This window comes from Esox lucius, chromosome 18 (genome assembly GCF_011004845.1).
Source record: "Esox lucius isolate fEsoLuc1 chromosome 18, fEsoLuc1.pri, whole genome shotgun sequence".
Taxonomy (NCBI): Eukaryota; Metazoa; Chordata; class Actinopteri; order Esociformes; family Esocidae; genus Esox; species Esox lucius.
The window spans coordinates 517,501-545,465 of record NC_047586.1 but is presented as its reverse complement, the minus strand read 5'-3'; the positions used below and the strand labels follow the sequence as shown (position 1 = coordinate 545,465).

At 42.7% G+C, this 27,965-nt stretch overlaps 1 protein-coding gene across 2 annotated transcripts; it reads left to right on the top strand.

The window, feature by feature from the left end:
- The first annotated feature begins 6,208 nt into the window (after positions 1–6,208).
- Positions 6,209–19,363, top strand: bmf2 (BCL2 modifying factor 2). Of its 2 annotated transcripts, XM_020056135.3 has the most exons (5): positions 6,209–6,388; positions 8,944–9,149; positions 10,232–10,498; positions 12,317–12,558; positions 16,612–19,363. In XM_020056135.3, the coding sequence occupies exons 3-5, from the start codon at positions 10,255–10,257 to the stop codon at positions 16,729–16,731; spliced, it is 606 nt and encodes a 201-aa protein (XP_019911694.1). In that variant the 5' UTR covers positions 6,209–6,388; positions 8,944–9,149; positions 10,232–10,254; the 3' UTR covers positions 16,732–19,363. The 2 variants fall into 2 exon arrangements, with proteins under 2 accessions (XP_019911694.1, XP_010864990.1); XM_010866688.4 differs by lacking the exon at positions 8,944–9,149 and having other exon boundaries at positions 6,210–6,388.
- Positions 19,364–27,965: the final 8,602 nt, after the last annotated feature.

The following is a 27,965-nucleotide window of genomic DNA, read 5'->3' as shown; positions in this document are numbered from 1 at the left end:
CATCCCTGCCTTCCCTGTCACAATACATTCATTTTAAATAACCATTGGTCCTAAATGTATGCAATGAATAATCTATATATGATGCTACAGATGTGAGAATCAGCTTAATGACAAGCCAGGAAACGAACATCTTCATTTCAATCTGGGCTAGTAGAAATTACAGTCTACTATCCAGACTACTAATCTTTAAGTGCAGCAATTAGCGCTGTGCATAAAGAAGTACAACATCCTTAAAGTTGTTGAAGTACGTGCAAAATCAGCTGGCGGCGCTTGAGAAGAAAGAGCACTTTGGATATTCCCACAAGAGACGTTCAGTGACAGGAAGATGAGTCCTGACTTGAAGCCTGCCAACCTATCACCGTTCAGCACACAGAAACAGAACAGACATTCGTTGAGGTGACAATTAAAGTGTTCTAAGGCAAATTCTAAGGATTTCTCAATATTCCAGAAGGTGGAATATTGATACACACACGTGTGATTTAACTCCTGTTCTGTTTCGAGTCTTGAAGAGACGTTTTATAACACAGCCCATTAGTGTCTGTTAGGTCTGATAACAACATAGCCACCTCCAGGTTGGGATGGTCTTCATAATTGGGATGTTTCTATCTGAGTACAGAATACTGGCTGGCAGAAGAAACTTAAATGGGGCAAGAAACAAATGGTTTGGCTGTTGAAGAGAGTAGGATGAGAATGTGTGGGATGTTTTGTATTCCACCTCAGTAAGCAGTTAGAGATGTGAGTGGGATGTTTGTGTGGACATGCTTTCATCCTACTCATTTAAAAAAAAAAAATCCTTTGTGTTAACTGGCCATCTCACTTCTCTATTTTGTAACATTTTAATCCATATTCAAATGTAAAATACAACTAATTGCTAAGTAAACAAACATCTATTTCTTGTTGACTTTGTAAGCCTAATTATACACTGCATTATATATCCTAAGAAATCTATGTTTGTTGAGCATGGGCAGGGGTTTTACAGTTGTACAATGAACAAATGACAGAAGACAGGTCTTTGATCAGCAGTGTTTGACCAGCCTATTGACTGGCAGGCCTGGAGGGACAGAGAAGGGAGGGCAAAACAACTTTCCAACCTGCCCTCCCAAATTAGGATTATAGTAGGTTGTCCCTCGTGGGTGTCCATACCTCGGTGAGAAACCCACAGACTACGGAAGGAGGCGGAGGCTAGAACACGGGTCTAAAATACACTTTTCACACTCTAAGGGTGGGATCTTGAGGATGGGAAAAAGATGGGGGAAGGGGATAGCTAATAACAGGATGAAGAAAAAGGGGGGAGTTGTCGCAGTTTCTCCCAGATAAAACCTGTCATTGACCATCCAGAATTTTGCATAAAGTTGAGAAGATCCCTATTTCAAACACAGGGTCTACTGACACAGGGTCTACTGACACAGGGTCTACTGACACAGGGCCTACTGACACATAGTGCCTAATGACACAGGGTCTACTGACACAGGGTCTACTGACACAGGGCCTACTGACACATAGTGCCTAATGACACAGGGCCTACTGACAAACAGGGCCTACTGACAAACAGGGCCTACTGACACAGGGCCTACTGACACAGGGTCTACTGACACAGGGTCTACTGACACAGGGCCTACTGACACATAGTGCCTAATGACACAGGGCCTACTGACAAACAGGGCCTACTGACAAACAGGGCCTACTGACACAGGGCCTACTGACACAGGGTCTACTGACACAGGGCCTACTGACACAGGGCCTACTGACACATAGTGCCCACTGACACAGGGCCTACTTACACATAGTGCCTACTGACACATAGTGCCTACTGACACAGGGCCTACTGACACATAGTGCCTACTGACACATAGTGCCTACTGACACAGGGCCTACTGACACATAGGGCCTACTGACACATAGTGCCTACTGACACAGGGCCTACTGACACATAGTGCCTACTGACACAGGGCCTACTGACACATAGTGCCTACTGACACAGGGCCTACTGACACATAGTGCCTACTGACACAGGGCCTACTGACACATAGTGCCTACTGACACAGGGCCTACTTACACATAGGGCATACTGACACATAGGGATAAGGGGTTTGACTGAGGGGTGAGGGGTTTGACTGAGGGATGAGGGGTAGGACTGAGGGATGAGGGGTAGGACTGAGGGATGAAGTGTGAGGCCATACTGAACATGGAAAAATTGACAGGTACTCAACTGATATTTTCATCCAGCAATTTACTTGAAATGTACTTTTTAAAATGAATTAAACAGTTCTTAAACTGTCCATTTAAACTGTCTTTTTCTCTGGTGTTGTAATGCTAAATAATAAATAAGTATAACGTCTGACCGCAGGGATGAGAAAAGGCTTTTTAACCTTTATACAAGCATGTCAAACAAACCAAACACACAAACAGAAACCCATGAATATGAAGGACATATACATGAATTTAAGCATTCACAGTTCACAGCAGAAACATCTTGTATCAGACATCTCCCATACAGCCACCAAGGCTTCTAACTGAAGGTTCCTCTGCAAGGCATTCCATGAATAAGGGCTTGGGAGTTGAAAGCAGTTTTGCCATTTCACTGAAAGCCCCTTGGTATCTCCAGTACAAACCAGTCTTCTGAGTGCATCTCTTAATTGATTGATGTTTCTGAATGACAGACTTATACAAACATCGACATCTGGCCCTTCTGGAGTCAGGCAGGCCCAGACGACCGAAGTGCACAGAAGACAATGATGTGTAAGACTGCATTATGGACTGGTTTCTATACTGATGCAGAAAATCAATACTTAGGTCATGCAATAAAATGCAAATTAATTATTTAAAAATCATACAATGTGATTTTCTGGATTTTTTTTTTAATCCGCCTCTCACAGTTGAAGAGTACCTATGATACAAATTACAGACCTCTACATGCTTTGTAAGTAGGAAAACCTGCTAAACGGCAGTGTATTAAATACTTGTTCTCCCCACTGTAGTACATCACCATAATCTAGCACAGATATGAAAGTGGCACGATTTGACTATGATGCTGAAAAGACAGATATGATTTGTTTCATCTTCAGCTTCTTCACTACTCAGTAATGTGTGTTTTAAAAAAGAAATTAACCAAGTAACGTGGTAAATTAGGTCGTAACACGTTCTATGACAGAACCATCTATGGCAGTAATTTTGAAATTATCCATAAAGATTTTGGGACCCAGAGAACAGCATATTTTTTATTTGCATCTGTACTAACCTAAGTCCACAAAAATAAATGTTTGGGTTTTAGGGAGGTTTAGGGGGATATTCCAACATTTTTAGGGAGATAATCCTGGGTGGTTTAGGGTGATAGTCCAGGGAGATTTAGTGTGATAGTCCAGGGTGGTTTAGGGAGATAGTCCAGGGTGGTTTAGGGTGATAGTCCAGGGTGGTTTAGGGAGATAGTCCATGGTGGTTTAGTGTGATAGTCCAGGGTGGTTTAGGGAGATAGTCCATGATGGTTTAGGGTGATAGTCCAGGGTGGTTTAGGGAGATAGTCCAGGGTGGTTTAGGGAGATAGTCCATGGTGGTTTAGTGTGATAGTCCAGGGTGGTTTAGGGTGATAGTCCAGGGTGGTTTAGGGAGATAGTCCATGGTGGTTTAGGGTGATAGTCCATGATGGTTTAGGGTGATAGTCCAGGGTGGTTTAGGGAGATAGTCCAGGGAGGTTTAGGGAGATAGTCCATGGTGGTTTAGGGAGATAGTCCAGGGAGGTTTAGGGTGATAGTCCAGGGAGGTTTAGGGTGATAGTCCATGGAGGTTTATGGTGATAGTCCAGGGAGGTTTAGGGTGATAGTCCAGGGAGGTTTAGGGTGATAGTCCAGGGAGGTTTAGGGAGATAGTCCATGGTGGTTTATGGTGATAGTCCATGGTGGTTTAGTGTGATAGTCCAGGGTGGTTTAGGGTGATACTCCAGGGTGGTTTAGGGAGATAGTCCATGGTGGTTTAGGGTGATAGTCCATGATGGTTTAGGGTGATAGTCCAGGGTGGTTTAGGGAGATAGTCCAGGGAGGTTTAGGGAGATAGTCCATGGTGGTTTAGGGAGATAGTCCATGGTGGTTTAGGGAGATAGTCCAGGGAGGTTTAGGGTGATAGTCCAGGGAGGTTTAGGGTGATAGTCCAGGGAGGTTTAGGGAGATAGTCCATGGTGGTTTAGGGTGATAGTCCAGGGAGGTTTAGGGAGATAGTCCATGGTGGTTTATGGTGATAGTCCAGGGAGGTTTAGGGTGATAGTCCAGGGAGGTTTATGGTGATAGTCCAGGGGGGAAAGTGTGACTAAAGCAAGTTTGAGGAGACTACATGTCAATGCAAACTGATTGATTGAGCAGAAATTCTTATTCATGTGAGCTTTCCTAATTTCAATTACACCTACATTACAATATGCACACACACCCACATACGGTTGTGCTCATAAGTTTGCATACCCTGGCAGACATTGTGACATTTTGGCATTGATTTAGAAAATATGACTGTCACTATCCTTGAATAAAACTATTTTATTCAAGGATAGTGATCCTATGAAGCCATTTATTATCACATAGTTGTTTGGCTCCTTTTAAAATCATAATGATAACAGAAATCACCCAAATGGCCCTGACTTTCCAGCACGACAATGACCCTAAACACAAAGCCAAGTTGACCCTCCAGTGGTTACAGCAGAAAAAGGTTCTGGAGTGACCATCACTGTCTCCTGACCTTAATTTCATCGAGCCACTCTGGGGAGATCTCAAATGTGCGATTCATGCAAGACGACCAAAGACTTTGCATGACCTGGAGGCATTTTGCCAAGATGAATGGGTAGGTATACCACCTGCAAGAATTCGGGGCCTCATAGACAACTATTACAAAAGACTACAAGCTGTCATTGATGCTAACGGGGGCAATATACAGTATTAAGAACTAAGGGTATGCAGACATTTGAGCAGGGGTCAGTTCATTTTTTTCATTGTTGACATGTTTTATTTTATGATTGTGCCATTCTGTTATGACCTATAGTTGAATGTGAATACCATAAGAAATAAAATACATTTGTTTTGCCTGCCCACTCATGTTTTCTTTACACATGGTACATAAATGATCAATTCTCCAAGGTTACGCAAACTTTTGAGTACAACTGTACACATACATGTGTGTATATGTATATATAGTATGTAAACATTGCAACCCCCTCCCCAGCCCAGACGGGTTGGTTGTTTGTGACACTGTCATGGCTGATCTATCAGAGGACACATGCAGGCAACAAGCCCTCAGGGAGGGACTGTAAAATGGGCCCATCCCTGATCTCCCTGCCACAGGATACCCCAGATAGGGTTTATATCCACCAGTACAACCATGGGTAGAGCAGCAGGACTCATCTCAAGGAGAATGACTTGATGGTACCCAGGAAATACAGTATGGGACGTGTTGTTTACTTTTGGCAGCAATAGCCAGACACACTCCCCCACACAGGCATGCACAAGCACACACCCTTGCGCGCACTAACACACACAAGTCGTGGTTTAGGCTTTTTCATTATTCAGACATGACACCTCCCGCATTCAATGTGTACATAGCATAATGTCATTGGTTTTTGCCTAGTAGCGGTTATGTCAGCTGAGAGAGAACAGTCACGTGTCTGTTTCAGAAAAGATGGGGGTTGTTTTTTTTCTTCTCCTCCACGTGTCAAGATAGCCGAAAGTAGTAGGTGGGACCAAAACAAAGCATCTGATTGGTCGTTTATGAGTCAGCAGTTCAGTGATATAGCAGATGACAGATATCTTAAAGGGGACATGCATAATCAAAACAAACCTTACAAACCATTATCCTTGAGATCAATAGCGGGTCTGTAGGATCAGTAACATTATTATTGTAGCTTGTACAAATGCAACACTAGTTATCATAGCAACACTATTTGTAAAGTTAAATAGTTTTAAAACATACAACAATGTTAGCGTTATTTGACTATGTTTTGATGTAATAAAATGGTTACTTTGTTGCTGTTCAAGGGTAGTTATTGGAATTCAAAAAAAAGAAGTAAATAGATAATTTAGCAAAATCTTTATCATCGAATGAAATACATAATTTTTTGGATGGTTTTTGAATGACGTCAAGGCAGAACAACAAATTGATGTACTATAACTTTAAGTGAATGTATTTACATACACTTCATGGAAATCTGGCAAAGGGGCGGGGCCAAAGTCTTGTCTGAGCAGAGCGATTTGTCACAAACGCTTCAGAGGGAAAAAAAATAGTCGAAACCACAAGCATTCGTCTGAAAGACTGTAATGCAAGAGGTCGATGGATACGGAGCTCTACTCAATTCCGGAGAATCAGTAACAACAAGTTGACAAGATACCACCCATCACAACGGAAGACTTATTCACTGGCGGTGAGTCTTCCTCAGCCATCGATTCAGTTTGTATCTGGCGATTTACAGAAACGTTTACTTTTTCGATTCTGTTGGAAGTTAGAAGCGCGCTGCCGGGTCGTCCAGTTTGTAAACAAATGGGTTGAACATGCCCGGGCATCGGGCTGATGTGTTGGATTGTTGGTCGACCGCTTCCCGTTCAGTCTTCATTAAGCGCAATTAGAGGGCCATTCAATCTAGCAAATTAATGTATGCTTTTTTAAATACATGAACATTAGCCTATTTAGTAGATAATTAATTTTGTTTCTGGACTTTAAAAATAATGGAATTGTGAAGCAATTGTTTGGTTTCTTCATTAGCAGAAATTGTTTGGTTTTCTTCACAGCTGTTGTTTTACATTACATGGTGTGCGGTTTTTCAAAGTAGTAAGACAATTTTGGATTTTGCTCTGGAATACTGTACTTTTTATCCGTCTCGTGCATCTATTAAGTCATTAAAGCAGGCTCTCGTTTAGTATATCATATTATCGTGTCGTATATATTTAAACTTTCGAAACCATTGTTAGCATATTTTTTTTATCCATTTAACATTGAGACTTGGTCGAGCCCCGACACAACTAGAGTGTATAACTACAAGCAAGCGAAATTACTGGGTTTCGCAGCACGGGACCGGAGTCGGCTTGGCACATGCTTCACCTTGCGATGGTTGCTTTTATTGTAACCACTGCCAATGTGTAGGGAGTGCGTAAGCCGTTTTTTTTCTATCCAAATAATCACTATTTTATATAGACAATATAAATAAAATAAAAAATAAGAAAACGAATGACATTTCTCAATCTGCTTTCAAGTCAGTCAGTCTTCGCTCTATGTTAAATCTGTAAGTACTCTAATTTACATTAAATTATGCTTACCGCAGGTTAGTTTCGTGGTAGAAAAGATTTTCCGTTTGCTCCGCACCCAGAAACAAACCACTTGTGTGTTTACTTAGCGAGTGCCCTACGGCGCTCAGCTCGAGCTGCCTGCGATGCACGCGCATCTCAACAAATGAATTTAGGCTACTTGCGGTCCTCGAGACTCGCCATGCCGATTGCTATCAAATTCATCCCGATTTAGAGGATGCTTTAGAATGAGGAAGAACCTGAATTTGAAAGAAAAACATTTTACGTTATATTTATTCGATAATTTGAAATTAGTAGAAATTTGGAAACTTTTCCTCATTGGATTAGGTCAATGTAATGGTTATGAAAAAAACTGTAGACATTTGTAAGGCCAATTATCTTTTCTGTACCAATGACGCCTTATAATGAATGCCTATATCATGCAAGACCAGAGGGTACATAGATTTATCATTCTGCCAGTAGAGAGGTATTAAAGAGAGAGGTTAGGAGAGAATTCAGTGCACAGATGGAACAGCAGAGGGAGCCAATCCCCAGCCCTGTGACTGTTCGTCTGTATCCCCAGCTCAGTGACTGTTCGGCTGCATCAACCAGCCCTGCGACTGTTCAGCCCTGTGACTGTTCAGCCTTGTAAATGTTCAGCCCTGTGACTGTTCAGATGCATCCCCAGCCCTGTGAATTCTCAGCCCTTTGACTGTTCAGCCCTGAGACTGTTGGGCTGTATCCACAGCCTGGTGCTTGTTCGGCTGCATCCCGAGCTCTGTGACTTTTCAGCCCTGTGAATAATCAGCCCTTTGACTGTTCATCTGTATCCCCAGCCCCCCCTTTGACTGTTCGTCTGTATCCTCAGCCCCCCCTTTGACTGTTTAGCCCTGTGACTGTTCGGCTGTAACCCCAGCCCTGTGACTGTTCGGCTGTAACCCCAGCCCTGTGACTGTTCGGCTGTAACCCCAGCCCTGTGACTGTTCGGCTGTAACCCCAGCCCTGTGACTGTTCGGCTGTAACCCCAGCCCTGTGACTGTTCGGCTGTAACCCCAGCCCTGTGACTGTTCGGCTGTAACCCCAGCCCTGTGACTGTTCGGCTGTAACCCCAGCCCTGTGACTGTTCGGCTGTAACCCCAGCGCTGTGACTGTTCGGCTGTAACCCCAGCGCTGTGACTGTTCGGCTGTAACCCCAGCCCTGTGACTGTTCGGCTGTAACCCCAGCCCTGTGACTGTTCGGCTGTAACCCCAGCCCTGTGACTGTTCAGCTGTTGGCAGGCATTCTGCAGTGCAGGGTGTGTGTTGTGCTGTGCCAGCCTTCTGCACACTGCCAGCATGATTTGAAAGCCATGTTTACTTAGTAGTAACTGTTGTGTAATGTAGACTATAAACATGGTAGGCTTATCTGAATAACCTACAACAGCTAATAGAAACTTGCTCGCAGTGCTACAATGGGCTGTATTTGCCTAAGTAAGCATTGAGTAAATTACACACCCAAAGTAAAGTAGCTCTGTGAAAGACTACACCTCAGCAGTTGGTTGTATCCTGCATTGTCATCATCATTAAACATGATTTATGTAGCACATTTTATGCACTAATGAAGACATAACATGCACGATACAATTCAATAATTTAAATAAATAACAATCATCAGTCAGTGTGCTTCCTGACCTCCTCATCATAATGTCACCTGATACAGCAACATGACCTCATTCCACCAGGACGCGGTCTACCCTGTCACCTCTCTATTCAACACAATCAACACTGATCCTGTTCCAGCTCTGGGATTGGCCAGCCAGTCTCTCTCATTGGTCAGACAACAAAGGGAGAAGAGACGCTGTTGAAAGAAAAGGGGGAAAAAAACAACCTCGTATTGAACAGCTCCCAGCCGGGCTCAGTGCCCAGGTGAGAGACAGCGAGAGACTCAGAGAGAGGGGGATGAATAGTTTTCATGTGTGCGTGCAGTGAAACTTATTTTGTTTTCCTTCCTGCTCCATAAAACTAGCTAGTGGCTGACGTGCCGTGGCGGGAGTGTGGAGTTTCAGCAGGAACTGTGGTTTCATCCTAGAGCCCAGTGGCAGCTAGCAGGTCTTAGTTCAGGCAGTGGGGGAGGGGGGGGCAAGGTTTAAGGGTTTTTTATCCAAAGTGTGCAGGCAGGGCAATTTAATCTTCTATGTCGGCTGTGTGTGGTACAAACTAGGCAAATGTAATCACATACACTAGATACCAGGCAATTTAATCTGTCTTTGAGAAAAGGAGTTGCGGCGGTAGCTGTGTGCAGTTTCCACATCACCCTGGTGTTTCTGCACCTGATAGGATGAATCATTCCATCAAGTCTACTTCAAGGTCACACGTCCAACTAGCTTGAACTGAACTCCATCATGTGTTGTGTAAAAGGCTGTTGGAGGGTTCTGGAGAGATGTCTACTCATATTTTATATACAGAGCAGAATACGGAATTATTTTATAAATTACATTAATTGATGGTATGTAGACTCAATGGGTCTGTTCAGTGAATAGGTCCAAACTTTTAACTTAGCCAGGTGTACCTATGTGCTCAGAATGCTACTAATGACCTCCTTTACTACATTCTACTTCTCACATTCTCATATCACGCAACAATTCCCAATGGATTCAGGAGATTTGAAGATGTTGGCAAGCCTTCTTTGTAGGCATCAGTGCCAATTATTTTCTTGCTCTTCCAGAGACTCATGTGGGTCAACTCGTATTAAGACACACTTGTTCACCGCACTGCCTCAGTTTGCTTTTTGCAGGTGATTAGCCCACCTGAAGGAGTCGCTAAGGCTCTACGAGACAGGAAACCCCTGCTGGCGATGCCTCCCCCTTCCTGATTGATGCTAGTTTAGTGTTCCATTGACTTGGCACAGCCTGGTGTGATGACAGACCACCTAACACTACAGCACCACCTGGGAGGCCTGACTCAGCCTTTATAGATAAAATGTCTAAATGTGTGTCTCTGTCCTACAGGGAGATTACCGCTGAGGGCCCTAATGGATGATGAGGAGGAAGACATGTCTCCTCAACGTCCAGTCTCTCAGCGCTGGGGCGCCCCCTTCAGGGAGATCAAGATCCCAGACACAGACGCCGCAGACAGGCAGGACAGGTCCACTCAGACTTCCACTGGGTCTTCGGTACCCCGGTCCGAGGGACAGAACACCGTGGGCCCACCAGGCACCATCAACCACACCGTGCCGTATGGAAGGCGTGGCCACCTCCAGGCCAGGACCCCATTCGGTAAGAGGATCGGGGAGGAAACGGCAGATAAACATGCCAAATACTTCAGTATTAAGGATTTGATGAGTGCTTTATTTACACCTGCGGTGTGACCTTTGGGGGACATTTTTGGGTTAATTCTACCAGTAAAACTGAAGGAACACTCCACGTGTGTATTTGACAGGCCTGACTCCAGTTAGTGTGGTGGCTTTCACCTACAGGACACATTAGGGTGGTGGCTGTCACCTACAGGACACATTAGGGTGGTGGCTGTCACCTACAGGACACATTAGGGTGGTGGTTTTCCCCTACAGGACACATTAGGGTGGTGGTTTTCCCCTACAGGACACATTAGGGTGGTGGCTGTCACCTACAGGACACATTAGGGTGGTGGTTTTCCCCTACAGGACACATTAGGGTGGTGGTTTTCCCCTACAGGACACATTAGGGTGGTGGCTGTCACCTACAGGACACATTAGGGTGGTGGCTGTCACCTACAGGTGAAAACGTAGAGACACACTGTCTCACTGGAACCGTTTCTGTTGGCAGTAATGGAATCATCCTACTGCTGGGTAATACAGTCTGCCGCCTGTTGACTTTTAGCCAACCAATGAGATTTATCTTTATTAACTCAGACCAATAAGAGGTGACTATTGTTCTAAACACCAGCCCACTGATGTCAGCCTCAGTCGGTAACTATGACTACCGCTAACTTGTTTAGCAGACAATAGACTGTTATCACCTCATGGTGATCAGACCGTTGCTTGGCCCTTCTGAAACCAGAAGGATATTGGATTGTTACAGGAATACTTCCTTTAGTAGCATGACAATGATGACTGCATCTCAGAGACAGTGATTCAGTCACACTCTGCCACAGTCTGGCCACGCCCACATCAAGGTTGTTGTTGTTGCTGCTGCTTGATTTATTTACGTTTCCACAGCAACCTAACATCTTATAGAGAGAAACATGCTTGTATTTAGAGAGACCGCCTGGCGTAAAGAGGGCGAGACAGCCTGGCGTAAAGAGGGCGAGACAGCCTGGCGTAAAGAGGGCGAGACAGCCTGGCGTAAAGTGAAAGTGAGACAGAGGCTGACATCTACACATACACACACACACATTATGATATATATATATATATACAAACACATACAGTGGTCTCTTAATTTTAACCCTTCTGTTCCTCACTCAAAACCTTCCTTTTGGACATTTTTGGAAAGGAAAGAAAAAGGTGCAGTGGTCTCTTAATTTTTCCGGAGCTGTATGTGTGTGTGTATGTATGGAGGGGGAGGGAGGGAGAACAGAGGGTCAGGCCAGTTGAGAGCAAGAGGTTCATATTGACGTATCATCTGTTTTTTTAATATGTTACTAGCTTATAATTTCATAGTAAGAAACCTTTTCAGTGCCAATCTGATAGAACCAGTTTAGTGTTACCAACAATGATGCAGCCACAGACAGCCCAGAGTAAACACGCTGAGTCAGCCAGACCTCACTCACCCTGCCAGCTGGATGCTCTTGGTGACAGACAGAAGAGAGGTTGTGTCTCTGTGTCTGGGACGTAAACATGACGACCGGCACATCTAGAAATGTTAACTGCTTTTGTCATTAGGCCAGAAGCCGCCATATTTTACTAATCTGTCCTCTTCATAGAAGTAGGGAAAATAGAAAGAGGAATGGTCATTATGTAACCGTTAAATTCAATGGTGTTGAGAAGCCTCAGCAGTTTAAAATATTCAATCTATTTGATTAATGGTAAATCAGCGGCAGAAACTGGTTCATGACCACTAAGGCCATGATGACACCCATCTATTTAATAAAGCACATTCATGTTCCTTTCACAGGCAACGCTGGATTCCGAAGTCACTTTCCAGCTGAGTTTGAGCCCATGGATGATCGAGGAGAAGGGCAGAACTGGGAAGAGGAGGACGAGGCACAGGGAAGGAGGGAGGAGGATCAGGAAGAGGAGAGGAGGAGAATGGAGGAGAGACAGGAGGAGGAGCAGGTAGAGGATAGTGTGGAGGAGAGGATCGGTCGGAAGCTTCGGGAGATAGGCGATCAGTTCCATGAAGACCACGTTCAACTGGTGAGGGTCAAAGTAAAAGATAATTTGTATGAATGTTTGTAGCTACAGGCAAGGGTCCCTTACTGCTAAACCATAGCTTGCTTCTCTTCAGGATGTAATTCATTTTCCAGCTCAGCTGGCCAGAAACCAAGACTGCAAAAAATAGGTCTCTTTCACTGCTTCAACCACATTTTGGGAGAGAACAATTTAACTGAACAATTTCTCTCCCCAACCCAACAACACAAACGATCTGCTAGAGGGTTGGGCTGGTCGCAGACCTCACTATTATCTACAGTTCAAGGGAGGTTGAATGTTATCATTTATATAGGATGCAAATACTTTAACAACCCTGACACACTGAATACAACCTTTTCATTAAGGCTGGTATGTAACAGGTCTGACCAGGCCTTTTCATTAGGACTGGTTAGAAACAGGTCTGACCAGGCCTTTTCATTAGGACTGGTTAGTAACAGGTCTGACCAGGCCTTATCATTAGGACTGGTTAGTAACAGGTCTGATCAGGCCTTATCATTAGGACTGGTTAGTAACAGGTCTGACCAGGCCTTTTCATTAGGACTGGTTAGTAACAGGTCTGACCAGGCCTTATCATTAGGACTGGTTAGTAACAGGTCTGACCAGGCCTTATCATTAGGACTGGTTAGTAACAGGTCTGACCAGGCCTTATCATTAGGACTGGTTAGTAACAGGTCTGACCAGGCCTTATCATTAGGACTGGTTAGTAACAGGTCTGACCAGGCCTTATCATTAAGACTGGTTAATAACAGGTCTGACCCAGCTTACCATTAGCCTTATCTCTGCTCATTCCAATAACACACTGACACAACTGTGACAGAGGAGTCACCTCTTGGTACCTGCACACATACACACACCCACACGTACACCATCTTCTATCACATTTTTAAAGTGATTGTGTAGGGGGAGGTTCTACAGCTGAGAGCCTGGGCTGTAGTAATAACTTAACTACTGACAATTCGGGGAGAAGATGTGTGTCTGTATTGGGGACATGGTGTGTGTCTGTATCGGCGACATGGTGTGTGTCTGTATCGGCGACATGGTGTGTGTCTGTATCGGCGACATGGTGTGTGTCTGTATCGGCGACATGGTGTGTGTCTGTATCGGCGACATGGTGTGTGTCTGTATCGGCGACATGGTGTGTGTCTGTATCGGCGACATGACTGTGCCTGTATCGTGTCATGACGTCGGTCTGTATCGGGACATGACTGTCTGTCTGTCTGTATCGGGACATGTCTGTCTGTCTGTCTGTCTGTATCGGGACATGTCTGTATGTCTGTCTGTCTGTATCGGGGTCTGTCTGTCGGGGGGATCTTATTTCCCACTTACATTTGCAACATAAAGCTTTTAAAATGATATGAAATTGAGAGGGATTGACAGAAAGACAGTGATGGTTTGTTTTGACCCAAGTCTCACCCCCTCATTAGTGTCATCAGAGTTTATGTTAATGTCAGCTCTAGAGTTATTTTTCAGGAATGAGGATGGGTAGAGTTTCAAATGTGAGCAGGAGTTAGCACTGAGGCTGGGTAGATGAGAGCCGGAGTTAGCACTGAGGCTGGGTAGATGAGAGCCGGAGTTAGCACTGAGGCTGGGTAGATGAGAGCCGGAGTTAGCACTGAGGCTGGGTAGATTAGAGCAGGAGTTAGCACTGAGGCTGGGTAGATTAGAGCAGGAGTTAGCACTGAGGCTGGGTAGATGAGAGCCGGAGTTAGCACTGAGGCTGGGTAGATGAGAGCAGGAGTTAGCACTGAGGCTGGGTAGACATAGAAATGGATGTTTTATATGCCTGGCTAAAAATAGAACCGTGACTCACTCGACACAGACTGGTAACATGACGACTACCCACAATACTTCACTCACTAGCTCAACCCGCTGGCTGTGTGTGTGTGTGTGTAATAGATGAAAACACAATAGCTCATTTTTAGACAGCATTTTTTGTTCTCTCTTAAGTGATGATATTGTCAGAAAGGCTGTCAGCGTCGTGTTCCATCAGAGGAACATGGTGACATGTCTTCAGACCTTCCTTCCCTGTATGACATGACTGAGCATGAGCTTGTATTTAGGGTGTCACCTGTGTGTGTCTGTGTTACGTTTGATAAGAACACCCAGGGAATGGAGTGGTGCTGGGGTTTAGTTCTTATCTCTTAGGCTGAGCAGAGCACCAGATGAGACCTTCGTGTATTTGGTTACCACAGGTGTGAGGTACTTTTGTTAGCCTTTCTACACATCACACACGCATAACTATTCACTATTGTCTCTGTTAGAATGTTTGGGGTCAGGCTTAGGCTCAGGCTCATGCTCAGACTCAGACTCTCTGCTCTGGGATGCGTTTCCTCACATTCTGGATGTTGTCTCAGGGCACTTCCTGTAGTATACAGTATCTGTAAAACATGGTTTATATAATCAATGGTTTTTACTTTATATAGTAGTTAATTGGAATCATGACTCTTAATGGACTTTGAAAAGCTACAAAAAGGAAAGCCTGCTCGTTTTCCCTCATCAGTTCACAGAGCAAAGCCACTTCAGGGCCATGCCAAGACAGCTGGTTGAATATGGTAATACTGTCTGAATGGGCACTGCACCAGAACATTAAACACAACCAGGCTTAATTAGGGTTAGTGGTGCTGGTTCATCTCATTCAGGTTTTTATACTGGAAGAAATAGGCTGTGGTCTGGAGAGACCTGCCTACTGCTCTAGAGGGGGAGAGAGAGACCTGGCTACTGCTCTAAAGGGGGAAAGAGAAAGACAGTGGAAGGAGAATGGGAGAGAACAGGGAAAGAGAGAAAAAATTTAATCAGAGGGAGAGGGAGAGACCAACTACTCTGGGGAGGGTTGTTGGGGGAGGGGAAGAAAAAGTTAAAGAGCAGTTTGGGGATGTGAGAGAGATCAAAACTGGCAGCTGCTTATGCAACCCATTGCAATACCCAGCCAACGAGAGGCACGCTTTAACTAAGATGAGAGAGAGAGAGAGAGGCTTAAGGGGAGGGATAGAGGCCACTACTGGAGGGTGTGGAGTGCGGGGAAGATGGAGGGGGGGACGGCTATACAGTATTCACTCCAAACAAGAAGGTGACAGGTTTAGGTGATAGGAAAGCTTTTTCTATCTGGAGCAGAAGTGTCCTGCCTAGATCTGATAATTATTCAGTAGTAGTAATGAGTAGTAAATCTACTGTCCTTCTGAGATGGCAGAGCAGTGATGTGGGAACTGATGAAATACTTTGAGCTTTCTCCGTAAGCTCGGTTTCAACCTGAAGGAGCCATTTATTTACAATTCTGTATAAACTAAACGCACCCAAATGAACTGGGTTAGAGTTAGCATTACGTTCTAGAATTACATCAACACTTAGGATCAATCAAACACTTGGACATATTCACACCAACACTTTGGACAGACTCCTGTGTGAATGTGGGTCAGACAACCCTCACAGTGTTCACCAGACATCAACAACCTGACAGTACCATATTGTACACTAAACACAAACAAGCTGCATTCTGTGTGTTGTGGAAATATCAGATATGTTCTGTCTTCATGGTGTTGTGTCTGGCCATCAGTGTTGCTTCTCATAACCATGATGTCAGTGTCAGCTGTGTTAGTAACACAGTGGATAAAGACGAGCTGTGAGTGGTTGTCATAATGCCAGGCACCATATTTCTTTGGGTTGGCCTTAAGGCCTGTTGTAAAAACAGTTACTGTGGAATGGGCTATGTAATCAAATGTCATCACTAGTTATTTGCTTCACATATGTTTATTGATTTGAATCATTAAGTTATGCATTCATTTAGATAATTATGGGATTGATTGTACTGAGATAGTTATGGATAAATGTTGTTGTTTACTGAGTGGAATAATGAAGTTATTGATTGGTTGCACTAATTCTTGTTAGATGCTAACTGTATTTCATTGTACTGTCCTTGTACTGTTCAATGACAAAGTTGAATCTAATCTAATGAAGTTAGTGATTTATTTAACATTTTACATTGTTAATGGATTGATTGGACTAATTACTGATGACCCGGTTTCCCTCTGTGGTCCCTACCAGTTCCTACAGCACCAGAGAGACCTACTGCCCGTCTGGATGCGTCTCACCATGGCCCTCTATGGCTTCCTGTTTCGCCGAGAAACCCCTGTCGCACCCCGCCGAAGGGGACAGGAGAGATGAAGGAACCCTGGAAACCTTCTACCCCCTCGAGGGACTCCTGGCCTGCATTTGTCCCTTAATCAAAACAAGGGAACAGACGGTTAGACGACCATAAGAGTCGGAGGTTGGGATTGCTTTTTTTTTTTTAATCAAAGACGGAGATGAGGAAGGTGGTCACTGCTGGACAGGACTAGAGTCACCTTGTCTCGCTCTCCACGATGAAGAAGAAGCCATGCTGTTTGAAAACAGAGATATTTTCAAAAAAAAAAAGAATTGTAAACTATAAAACTATTTTGTACAGTACATCTTTTTATTTAGACTTGTTTCCACATCTTGAAGGAATTAGTTGAGGATGGAGCTTGAGGTGTCAGTCAGTTAGTCTCAGTCCAGGGAATGCCTTATTCTCTCTGGTCTGACAACACTAGAAGTTCTGCTTTGAAAAGATGTAAAGAGAAGAAGGAAATACGGACACTTTATGGACACAGAGGGTATTCTGTGTAAAGTTACACTCACCACCACACATCAAATGACAGGTGCATTATCAGTGTATTTTCTGAACAAACAAAGTCACATGTTACTTAATATTTCACTGTTTAACACTGGTTTCTAGTTGGAAATGGTTATCATAAGGATTGGTGTTGTCAAGGCAATTGCAGAATTTATGTCTTTTTGATCTCCGGTGTAGATTTTAAAAATAATGCACACAAGTTGTTGGGTAAGGCCAGTATACCACCGCCAAGGGACGTTCATAGATGGATGCAGCTTTTAGCCGTGGTCTATTAGCCAAATACCCCAAACCCTTGAGGTGCCTTATTATAAACTGGTTACCAAAATAATTAGAAAAGTACAGTTCTACGTTTTTTGTCATAGCTTTGGTATATGATGTGATATGCCGCGGCTTTCAGCAAATGTGCATTCAGGGCTGGAACCACCTGTTTTCTGATATTCTCTTTTAGTGGTCTCATTCACCAGCACTTTGTGTGAAATAGTTTTAAGAGGCAGTCTGAGAGATGAATGCCTGATCCCTGTCCATCTGAGAGATGAATGCCTGATCCCTGTCCATCTGAGAGATGAATGCCTGATCCCTGTCCATCTGAGGGATGAATGCCTGATCCCTGTCCATCTGAGGGATGAATGCCTGATCCCTGTCTATCTTAGGGATGAATGCCTGATCCCTGTCTATCTTAGGGATGAATGCCTGATCCCTGTCCATCTGAGGGATGAATGCCTGATCCCTGTCTATCTTAGGGATGAATGCCTGATCCCTGTCTATCTTAGGGATGAATGCCTGATCCCTGTCCATCTTAGGGATGAATGCCTGATCCCTGTCCATCTGAGGGATGAATGCCTGATCCCTGTCCATCTGAGGGATGAATGCCTGATCCCTGTCCATCTGAGAGATGAATGCCTGATCCCTGTCCATCTGAGGGATGAATGCCTGATCCCTGTCCATCTGAGGGATGAATGCTGTATAGTTGATGTGTACTTAAAGACACTAAGACTCTGGTCTGCATTCAATCAAGCAACTTTACTTTCATTCCACAGTTTACTGTGAGCTGGTTTATCGTTATATACATTAAAATCTAAGCTCAAGCTAAGCTCTAAGATCAAGCGCACTTGTCTTTCAATGTTCTGGACAATCATTTGTTATCCTGGTGGACATCTGACCAGACTTATAGCAGAATAGATCTTGTATTTTCTCTATCAGAGGTTTCCAGAATTTCTATCTGGCTAAATTGACAATCACAAACAACCAAATGACACGCCCACCCTGTGACATGTCATGTTCTACTCGTATTATTGGTCTGCTGTGAAAAAGGTACTGTCGTATGTAATCAGCGACATGGTTTCTTTTTGGAGCAATATCGTTAGCCAGTATGAGGACGCTAGCTAACCCTTTCAGGTGTGTGGCATTTACAATCACATTGGCGTGTCAAGGAGAACGTATAACAAACAACATTTAATCAGTCATTGAATGACGGCTTGACTGAAGCTCATTTCTGTTAAATACGTTTTCCATTTTCTTTTCACTCTCATCACTTAGCTGGTGTGAATCACGTTGGTATCAGCTCCCATGCAGGAATGAAATCTACAAGGGAATATATTCTATGGGATTTGGGCTTAATAAATTGAACAGGAAGACATTTCCACAATGGTGTTTAGGAGCCATTATGGTGCATGAAGTGTTTAACATGCATAAATAGTCTACTCCAGTCTAAGTAGATGTTGCTCTGGTGATTCCTTACCTAGACCATTATTACTCCCAAGGACTAAAGACTTTAGAATCCCTGGGAAATAATTTTTAGTATTAAAAGAAACACCACTTCTTTTTACAGAGTTCTATTTTGCACCAAGTGAACATGTAATTATTTAAGTGCTTAAAGATGGTTTCTGACATTTGAAAGTGGTTTTAAAGTTATAAATAGAAGGCCATATTTTACAAACAAAAGACAAAATAATGATATGAATATATTTGATTAAGACACTGATAGGCTTTTCTGTTTTCGATTGTATAAAATGTTCTTCAGGGAGTAGTTGTTGAGTTATTCTTCTAAAGTTATTTGGCCCAACCTGTTGTATAACCCTGTTTCCAAAACATTTGGGACGCTGTGTAAAAGGGAAATAAAAAAATATGTGCAAATAATTTAAACCTTATATTCAATAGAAAATAGTATTGAATTTGATGTCAGCAACATGTTTAAAAAAAGCTGGGACAGGGAAAACAAAACACTGGGATAGTTGTGTAATAGAAAAAAAGGACCCTGGTGGAACATCTCACAACTAATTAGGTTAATTGGCAACAGGTCAGTAACATGACTGGGTATAAAACGATCATTCCAGGGAGGTCAGAAGTGAGGATGGGGAGGGGTTCACCACTCTGTGAAAGACTGTGCAGACAAATAGTGCAACAATTTAAGAACAACGCTTCTCAGTGTAAAATTTCTAAGAGTTTGAGGAACTAATAATGTTCAGTACATAATATCCTTAAAAGATTCAGTGAGTCCGGCGAAGCCTCTGTAAACCAGGGACAAGGACGAAAATTTATATTGGATGGCCATGATCTTCGGGCCCTTTCACATCTGTGAAGGTACCGTTAATGCTGAACAATATATACTCGTTTTGGAGCAACATATGCTGCCATCCAGACATCTTTTTCAGGGAAGGCTTTGCTTATTTCAGCAAGACCGTGCCAAACCACATTCTGCACGAATTACAACAGCATGGCTCCTTAGTAAAAGAGTCCAGGTGCTAAACTGGCTTGCCTGCAGTCCAGACATGTCAGCATTTGGTGCTTTATGAAAAAAAAAAATTGACACAGGAGACCCTAAACCCCGAGCAGCTGAAATCATATATCAAGCAACAATGGGGAAAATTTTCACTTTCAAAACTACAGTAATTGGCCTCTTCAGTTCCTAAACACTTACAAAGTATTGTTAAATAAAGAGGTGATGCAACACAGTCATTAACATGCCCCTGTCTGAACGTTTTTGAAACGTGCTGCTGGCATCAAATTCCAAATGGGCATGTATTTTTCCAAAAACAATTTCTCAAGTTCAACATTTGATATGTTGTTTTGTACTATTATATGATTAAATATAAGGATTAAATTATTTGCACGTCATTGCATTCTGGTTTTATTTGCATTTTACGCAGCATCCCAACTTTCCTGGAAGTGGGGTTGTACTTCAACACCATGCCAATATGCACATTCCTAATTAATTAGAAAACCATTTGCAAGTGCTGCACTGTTAAATGTAGAACATAGATCAACAGAACATTATTTGTTCCTAAGCAGCGGTCGCTGTTGTTTCAAATGGCCCCCTTTCTCTGGATAATCCACTTTACAGGGCCTAAGGGGGCTGCTAAGAAGTGGTGTACTATATAGGGAATATGGTCTGTTGGGATGCATGAGTTTTCACAGAGACATGGTTCAATGTCAGGTTTCACCACAGACCACAGGCACTGTTCTGACTCAACAAGGTGAATATCAAAAATGGTGTAGAGTTTGATGAAAAGATTAAGACCTACTGGGGAAGAGATATGTGTGCCCCATTGCCCAAAATTACTTGAGCCCAAAGTTTGTTTCCTGCAAATGATGATACTCTGAGCCAAAGTATCTGCCTCCCTCTCAGCTGTCTCTCCAGTCCACTCACTCAAAACATCAACTACTCCCTGGTATTTTCTGGAGTTGTTTCATTTTGAACCCTTTTTTATGTTTTTGGAAATAATTTATTCTAATTTATTTGGTTTATATTTGCTCCATGCTACTAGATATCTGGATATATGTACTCTAGAGTTACTTCTTGTTGATTTACTAGTCAGTCAGTAATTAAGCTGTGTGACTGCGCCCCAAACTACATTCTCTTTTCTACAAAGTGCACTACTTTTGGCCCTTCTTTTGACTGTGGCTCTGGTCAGAACTAGTGCCCTGTGCGGAGAACAGGTTGTAGGGTGATGGGAAGACTGAGTGTTAGCTGGACCTGTGGGTTGAGAGGAAGGACCAACAGCCATGGGTCTGCCCTCACTAAGTCGGGTTTGTCTTTAGACATCAGACCAACAAATAGACAATCAACTGTACTGAATGTGCCTTCTGAGCATTAGACCGGCCACATCCCAATGGTTTGGAGGTGACTATAACATCAGACCGGCCACATCCCAATGGTTTGGAGGTGACTATAACATTAGACCAGCCACATCCCAGTGGTTTGGAGGTGACTATAACATTAGACCGGCCACATCCCAGTGGTTTGGAGGTGACTATAACATTAGACTGGCCACATCCCAGTGGTTTGGAGGTGACTATAACATTAGACCGGCCACATCCCAATGGTTTGGAGGTGACTATAACATTAGACCGGCCACATCCCAGTGGTTTGGAGGTGACTATAACATTAGACCGGCCACATCCCAGTGGTTTGGAGGTGACTATAACATTAGACTGGCCACATCCCAGTGGTTTGGAGGTGACTATAACATTAGACCGGCCACATCCCAGTGGTTTGGAGGTGACTATAGTTGGCGGTCACAACTTTCTGTTTACGAAGCAGTCCAATTTGGGCACATGCCTGACCATTGACCTTTAAACTCCCCTCTCAATACGCACGGTCTCAGCTTGCCACCCCAAAACTCAAATATCCAAATGACTGTTTTTAATCAATGTGCACTGGAAAGTAATGCTTTTTTAAATGTGTTTTTGCGTGTGCATACTCCTGTAATGAACCTAGACCTCTTCCAATCCATCTGTAAGGTCAGTCATATGTCCTTCACTAGACTAGGTCTCTGTAAGGTCAGTCCTATGTCCTTCGCTAGACTAGGTCTCTGTAAGGTCACTCATTTGACCTGCACTAGAATAGGTCTCTGTAAGGTCCGTCATATGTCCTTCACTAGACTAGGTCTCTGTAAGGTCAGTCCTATGTCCTTCACTAGACTAGGTCTCCGTAAGGTCAGTCCTATGTCATTCACTAGACTAGGTCTCCGTAAGGTCAGTCCTATGTCCTTCACTAGACTAGGTTTATGTAAGGTGGTGTAGACTGAAGGTTGTGGGCTGGCTAAGGTGATTTGGAGGCCAACATGGTGCCCAGTAATATCTGGAAGCTTGTTTTATCTTTATGGGTTTGATGTTGACGTCAAATCCATTAGAACAAAACATTGCCTGATCCACTTTCTTCAAAGAGAATGATATGATCTCTTCAACCTTCAGTGTCTTGAAAATCAGGTCCAATGTTGTCATCGTTTTTTTTTTACTTTACCCAGAAAGAGTGTGGTTATTTGTGTTTTATATCAACAAAAATTACAATTTGCTGCAGCTAATTAATAACTTTTTAAGAACTTTCTAAGCTAAAACAGTTTCCATACTTTGTACAAGCAAATGTTTGAAATATGAAAAACAAGATTTCTTGCTTTTTTAAGGTCGCTTTTTAAATGTTGTGACATGTTTCTTGTTTTTTTACCAATTAAGTCCACTGTGTCTTTCTCAGTTCAAGGGCTGTTTTGATATTTGATAATTCTGTATATGGAGTAAAAATGCATGTCCCAGCATTCTTGAAATCTGTATCTTAATGGGTTTGAATGTAAATGAATTGATTGGAAAAAACACAATGTAAGAACTGAAAGTGAAACATTACGAGGAACTGCACTGTTGTGTTGGGAGTCCATTGTCCATTGCCTTCCTATCACATCACACATTAGAGCTCTCAGAAGAGTCTCCATGATTCTGCAACGGTTGGTCGTATGTTCTAAGTCAGGCCCAGTCTAAATGTAGCAGGTGTTCATACTGTCCCAAACGACACCCTATAACGTATAAACAGCACTGCTTGTGTCAAGTGCTCGACAGACCCGTGTCGATTGAGTACACGTGAAGGAGTAGTGTGTCATTTTGGATACAGTCTTTGTTTTCATGGAGCAGCTTCTGATAGCCCTGCATGGTTTTCAAACAGCCTGGAACACAGGGGAATGAGGGATGGATGGGGAGATATTTGTTTTTCTAGTGCAATATGCTGTACATACAGAGCTTGGCTCTAAAAGTCTACAAATCTTACATTTTTCTCTGATAACATTTTCTTTGTTGTTCAATGGGTACATTGCTGTTTTATTTCATTAAAATGTTATGAACGTTCCAAAAGCCTAGTTTCATGTATTTTTGTCCCTGCTTGTGTGATATTGGTATTGATACTGCACACCATGCAGAAATTCTGTAAGGTGGAGATACTGTAAACCATGCAGAAATACAATAAGTTGGAGATGCTGTACACCATGCTGAAATACAATAAGGTTTATTACTGTACACCATGCTGAAATACAATAAGGTGTACATACTGTACACCATGCAGAAATACATTAAGGTTTGTTACTGTACACCATGCAGAAATACAATAAGATGGAGATACTGTACACAATGCTGAAATACAGTAAGGTTTATTACTGTACACCATTCAGAAATACAGTAAGGTGGAGATACTGTACACCATGCTGAAATACAGTAAGGTTTATTACTGTACACCATGCAGCAATACGATAAGGTGGAGATACTGTACACCATGCAGAAATACAGTAAGGTTTATTACTGTACACCATGCAGAAATACAAAAAAGGTGGAAAAACTGTACATCATGCTGAAATACAGTAAGGTTTATTAGTGTACACCATTCAGAAATACCATAAGGTCAATCAAATTTCAATCAAATGTATTTATAAAGCCCTTTTTACAACAGCAGTTACAGAGACACCCGGCCATAAACCCCAAGGAGCAAACAACAGTAGTGTTGAATTTCAGTGGCTAGGAAAAACTCCCTAAGAAGGTCGAATTTTAGGAAGAAACCTAGATAGGACCCAGGCTCAGAGGGGTGATATACTACACATCATGCAGAAATACCATGAGGTGGAGATACTGTACACAGTGCTGAAATACAGCAAGGTTTATTACTCTACATACGGAACTTAAAAAAGGTGGAGATACTGTACACCATGCAGAAATAAAATAAGGTGGATACACTGTACACCATGAAGAAATACATTAAGGTGGATATACTGTACACCATGAAGAAATACAATAAGGTGGATACACTGTACACCATGCAGAAATACATTAAGGTGGATATACTGTACACCATGAAGAAATACAATAAGGTGGATATACTGTACACCATGAAGAAATACAATAAGGTGGATACACTGTACACCATGCAGAAATAAAATAAGGTGGATACACTGTACACCATGAAGAAATACAGTAAGGTGGATATACTGTACACCATGAAGAAATACAGTAAGGTGGATATACTGTACACCATGAAAAAATACAATAAGGTGGAGATACTGTACACAGACAGAAATATAATAGGGTTTGTAACTGTACACCAGGCAGAAATACACCAAGGTTTTGTTGCTGTTTAACAGTCAGAACTACACCTGGCAGACATTACAAATATATAGTAAGGTGTTCTTACTGTATATATGTACTTTTCCTTTGTTGTTCAATGGACACATAGATTTTTATTTCATTAAAATGTTATGAAGGTTCCAAAAGGCTTTATATACTCATGTTTTTTTCTGTACATAACACTGTATGTTATTGTTACTGTAAATATTTATATTTAAGTGTTTTTACTGTACAGACATACAATAAGATGTAACTGTGTAGATATACAGTAAGGTCTTGTTACAGTAAAGATAAACAGTGAGCTGCTATTATATGAGATGCATCTGTAAACTCTAGTCTCACATGGAAGCACACAGACAAAACCTTTAAACTGACATTCATCCACTGGGCTTCTGTTGTGAACACAGTTGTCGTGATGAGGTTGTAACACCGAAATGACAAACTGCTGTAAGACAGTATTTATTGATTTAATGAGAACATTCATTTGTATTTCACTTGGATATTGTTGGTTATATGATCTTATTAAAGTAGAAAGCCTGCCATGATTTGTCTTGATTTCAGCTTTTATATAAACAAAAGCTTCATTTTCAATAAGGGTGTTGACTTTTGATACCCTACTGTAAATACATACACAAACAAACACAAGCATTCAAACAAACCCACACACACCCACATGCACAGAGGAGTGGTCTGATGTCCACATACATATTTCTTTCAGCTTTTTAAGAACTGATGTTTTTTCATCTGTTATAGACTGACTGATGACAGAGACTCAGTCTGCTTCGTACACAGTCTCTAGGTACTTGTGTTAGACATAAAACTGTATAAGTAGTAGTATTGTGAAGGGACTTTCAATGCTATGTAATTACCTCTTCCTGCTAAGCAGCCGCAGAGCACGTGGATTTATAATCCTTTAATCCCTGATGGTATACCACAGGTATGACAACAGGATTCTTTTTAATGTTTTAATTGCGTGGTGACAGCAAGTCATCTCAGAGAGTGTGGTTAATGGTCATTAATGGTCATAAGGGATTTATCCAGGAACCACAAGATGCGTCGTGACTAGGAACATCTCTTGTAAATTTGGTCATATACCCCACCCCCTTGTACCACATACCCCACCCCCTTGTACTACATACCCCACCCCCTTGTACTACATACCCCACCCCCTTGTAGCACATATACCCCACCCCCGTGTACCACATACCCCACCCCCTTGTACCACATACCCCACCCTCTTGTACCTTATTGCTTAAATAGACCACAGCAATAGAATCCTGTTTTTATATAGTACACCAATTTAGACCCTAGCTCCAAAACCCTGTTCTATGTATAGTACACTTTTTTAAACCAGAGACCAAGCAACCCTATATATTATACTCCCTTAGGCCAGAGTCCTACCACCCTATTCCCTATATAGTACACTACTTTAGACCAGAGTCCTAGCCCCATATTCCCTATATAGTACACTACTTTAGACCAGAGTCCTAGCCCCATATTGCCTATATAGTATACTACTTATTAAAACAATGGAATCCTAACAGGATCCTATCTGCTAATTGTTGTAAAGAAATGTATATGTTCAAGGTGTCAACTTCATAGAGCCATAGAGCCAGCTGTCTGGGTAGCCTGTTGACAATTCGCTACATTACCTCATTGTGTAAGAATAACAACAAGCAGGAAGCACAAAAAGGAAAAGTATTTGAAATAGGTCAGATACGTGTTGACAGGATTCTTGTTATCACCTTGGATCAGCGACCCATTGTATGACCTCATGCAGGCAGCCGATGAGAGTGGTGGCAATTCAATTATCACTTTAAAACACCTTTCTTTTTTTAGCTCTTTGTCTCTGTGTTATGCCCCGCTCCTCTGTCTCAAGCATTCTGCATGAGTGAGATACAGTCAAGTACATCAGAAAAGGAAAAAATAAACATGCTTTCCAGTTTGAATCAAAGCAGCGTTGTGTTGGCAGGGGCATTTTCCTTGAGGAAGCAGTGTTCTGCCAGGGGGAATCAGGTCTGGTGGCCTCCAGGCAAGGAGGAAACACATGTCAGGGTTGGCGTTTGGCTCTGGGCAACACAGGTTTAGAATCATACCAGACTTTGAAGCAGCTGTTAAATAGAATGACTGGGGAACTGTGGGGGAACTGTGGGGGAACTGTGCCCCATCATATCATTACAGTTTAATGATTTCAAATTAATTTAATAAGGCAAGTCAATTGAATACCAGTCAATCAGAGTGACGAACTGGACACTGTTGACAAGGATATGGATAAAAGATTAACAATCTAGACCAAATTTATTGATACCTACACTGATCAGCCATTACATTATGACTACTTGCCTAATACTCTGTGGGTCCCACTTTTGCCGCCAAACCGCCCTGAACCGTCGAGGCATGGACTCCACTAGACCTCTGAAGGTGTTCTGTTGAATCTTGCACCAAGACGTTAGCAGCAGATCCTTCAAGTCCTGTAAGTTGCAGGTGGGACCTCCATGGATCGGACCTGTTTGTCCAGCACATCCCACAGATGCTAGATTGGATTCAGATCTGGGGAATTTGGAGGCCAAATCATCACTTTGAATTTGTTGTTGTGTTCCTCAAAACATTCCTGAACCATTTTCACTTTGTGGCAGGACGCATTATCCTGCTGGAAGAGGCCAGTGCCATCAGGGAATACCGTTGCCTTGAACGGGTGCACATGGTCTGCAACAATGCTCAGGTAGGTGTTACGTGTCAAAGTAACATCCACATGAATGGCAGGACCCAAGGTTTCCCAGCAGAACATTGCCCAAAGCCTCTGCCGGCTTGCCTCCTTCCTATTGTGCAACACATGGGCCAGCCTCCACTACCCACGTGCATCAATGAGTCTTGGCTGCCCATGACCCTGTTGCCAGTTCACCACTTTTCCTTCCTTGGACCATTTTTGATAGGTACTGACCACTGCAGACCGGGAACACCCCACAAGGGCTGCAGTTTGGGAGATGCTCTGACCCAGTCATCTAGCCATTACAGTTTGTCAAAGTCGCTCATATCCTTACTCTTGCCCATTTCTCCTGCTTCTAACACATCAACTTTGAGGACAGAATGTTCACTTGATGCCTAATATATCCCACCCATTGACAGGTGCCATGATGACAAGATTGGGTTATTCACTTCACCTGTCAGTGGTCATAATGTTATGGCTGATCAGTGTATATACAGATGGAGAAGGACTTTGCAATTGCAGTGGTCAGATAGCAACTCAGAATATTAGTTTTGAAGTTATGTAAATAGTATTTTTTGAGTTATAGAGTTTAATTGGAGATACCAAGTGTAGCTCAGTGCTTTCAATTGGTTGGCAGGTTTGGACTGGCAGTGTTTATGTCATTCAGGA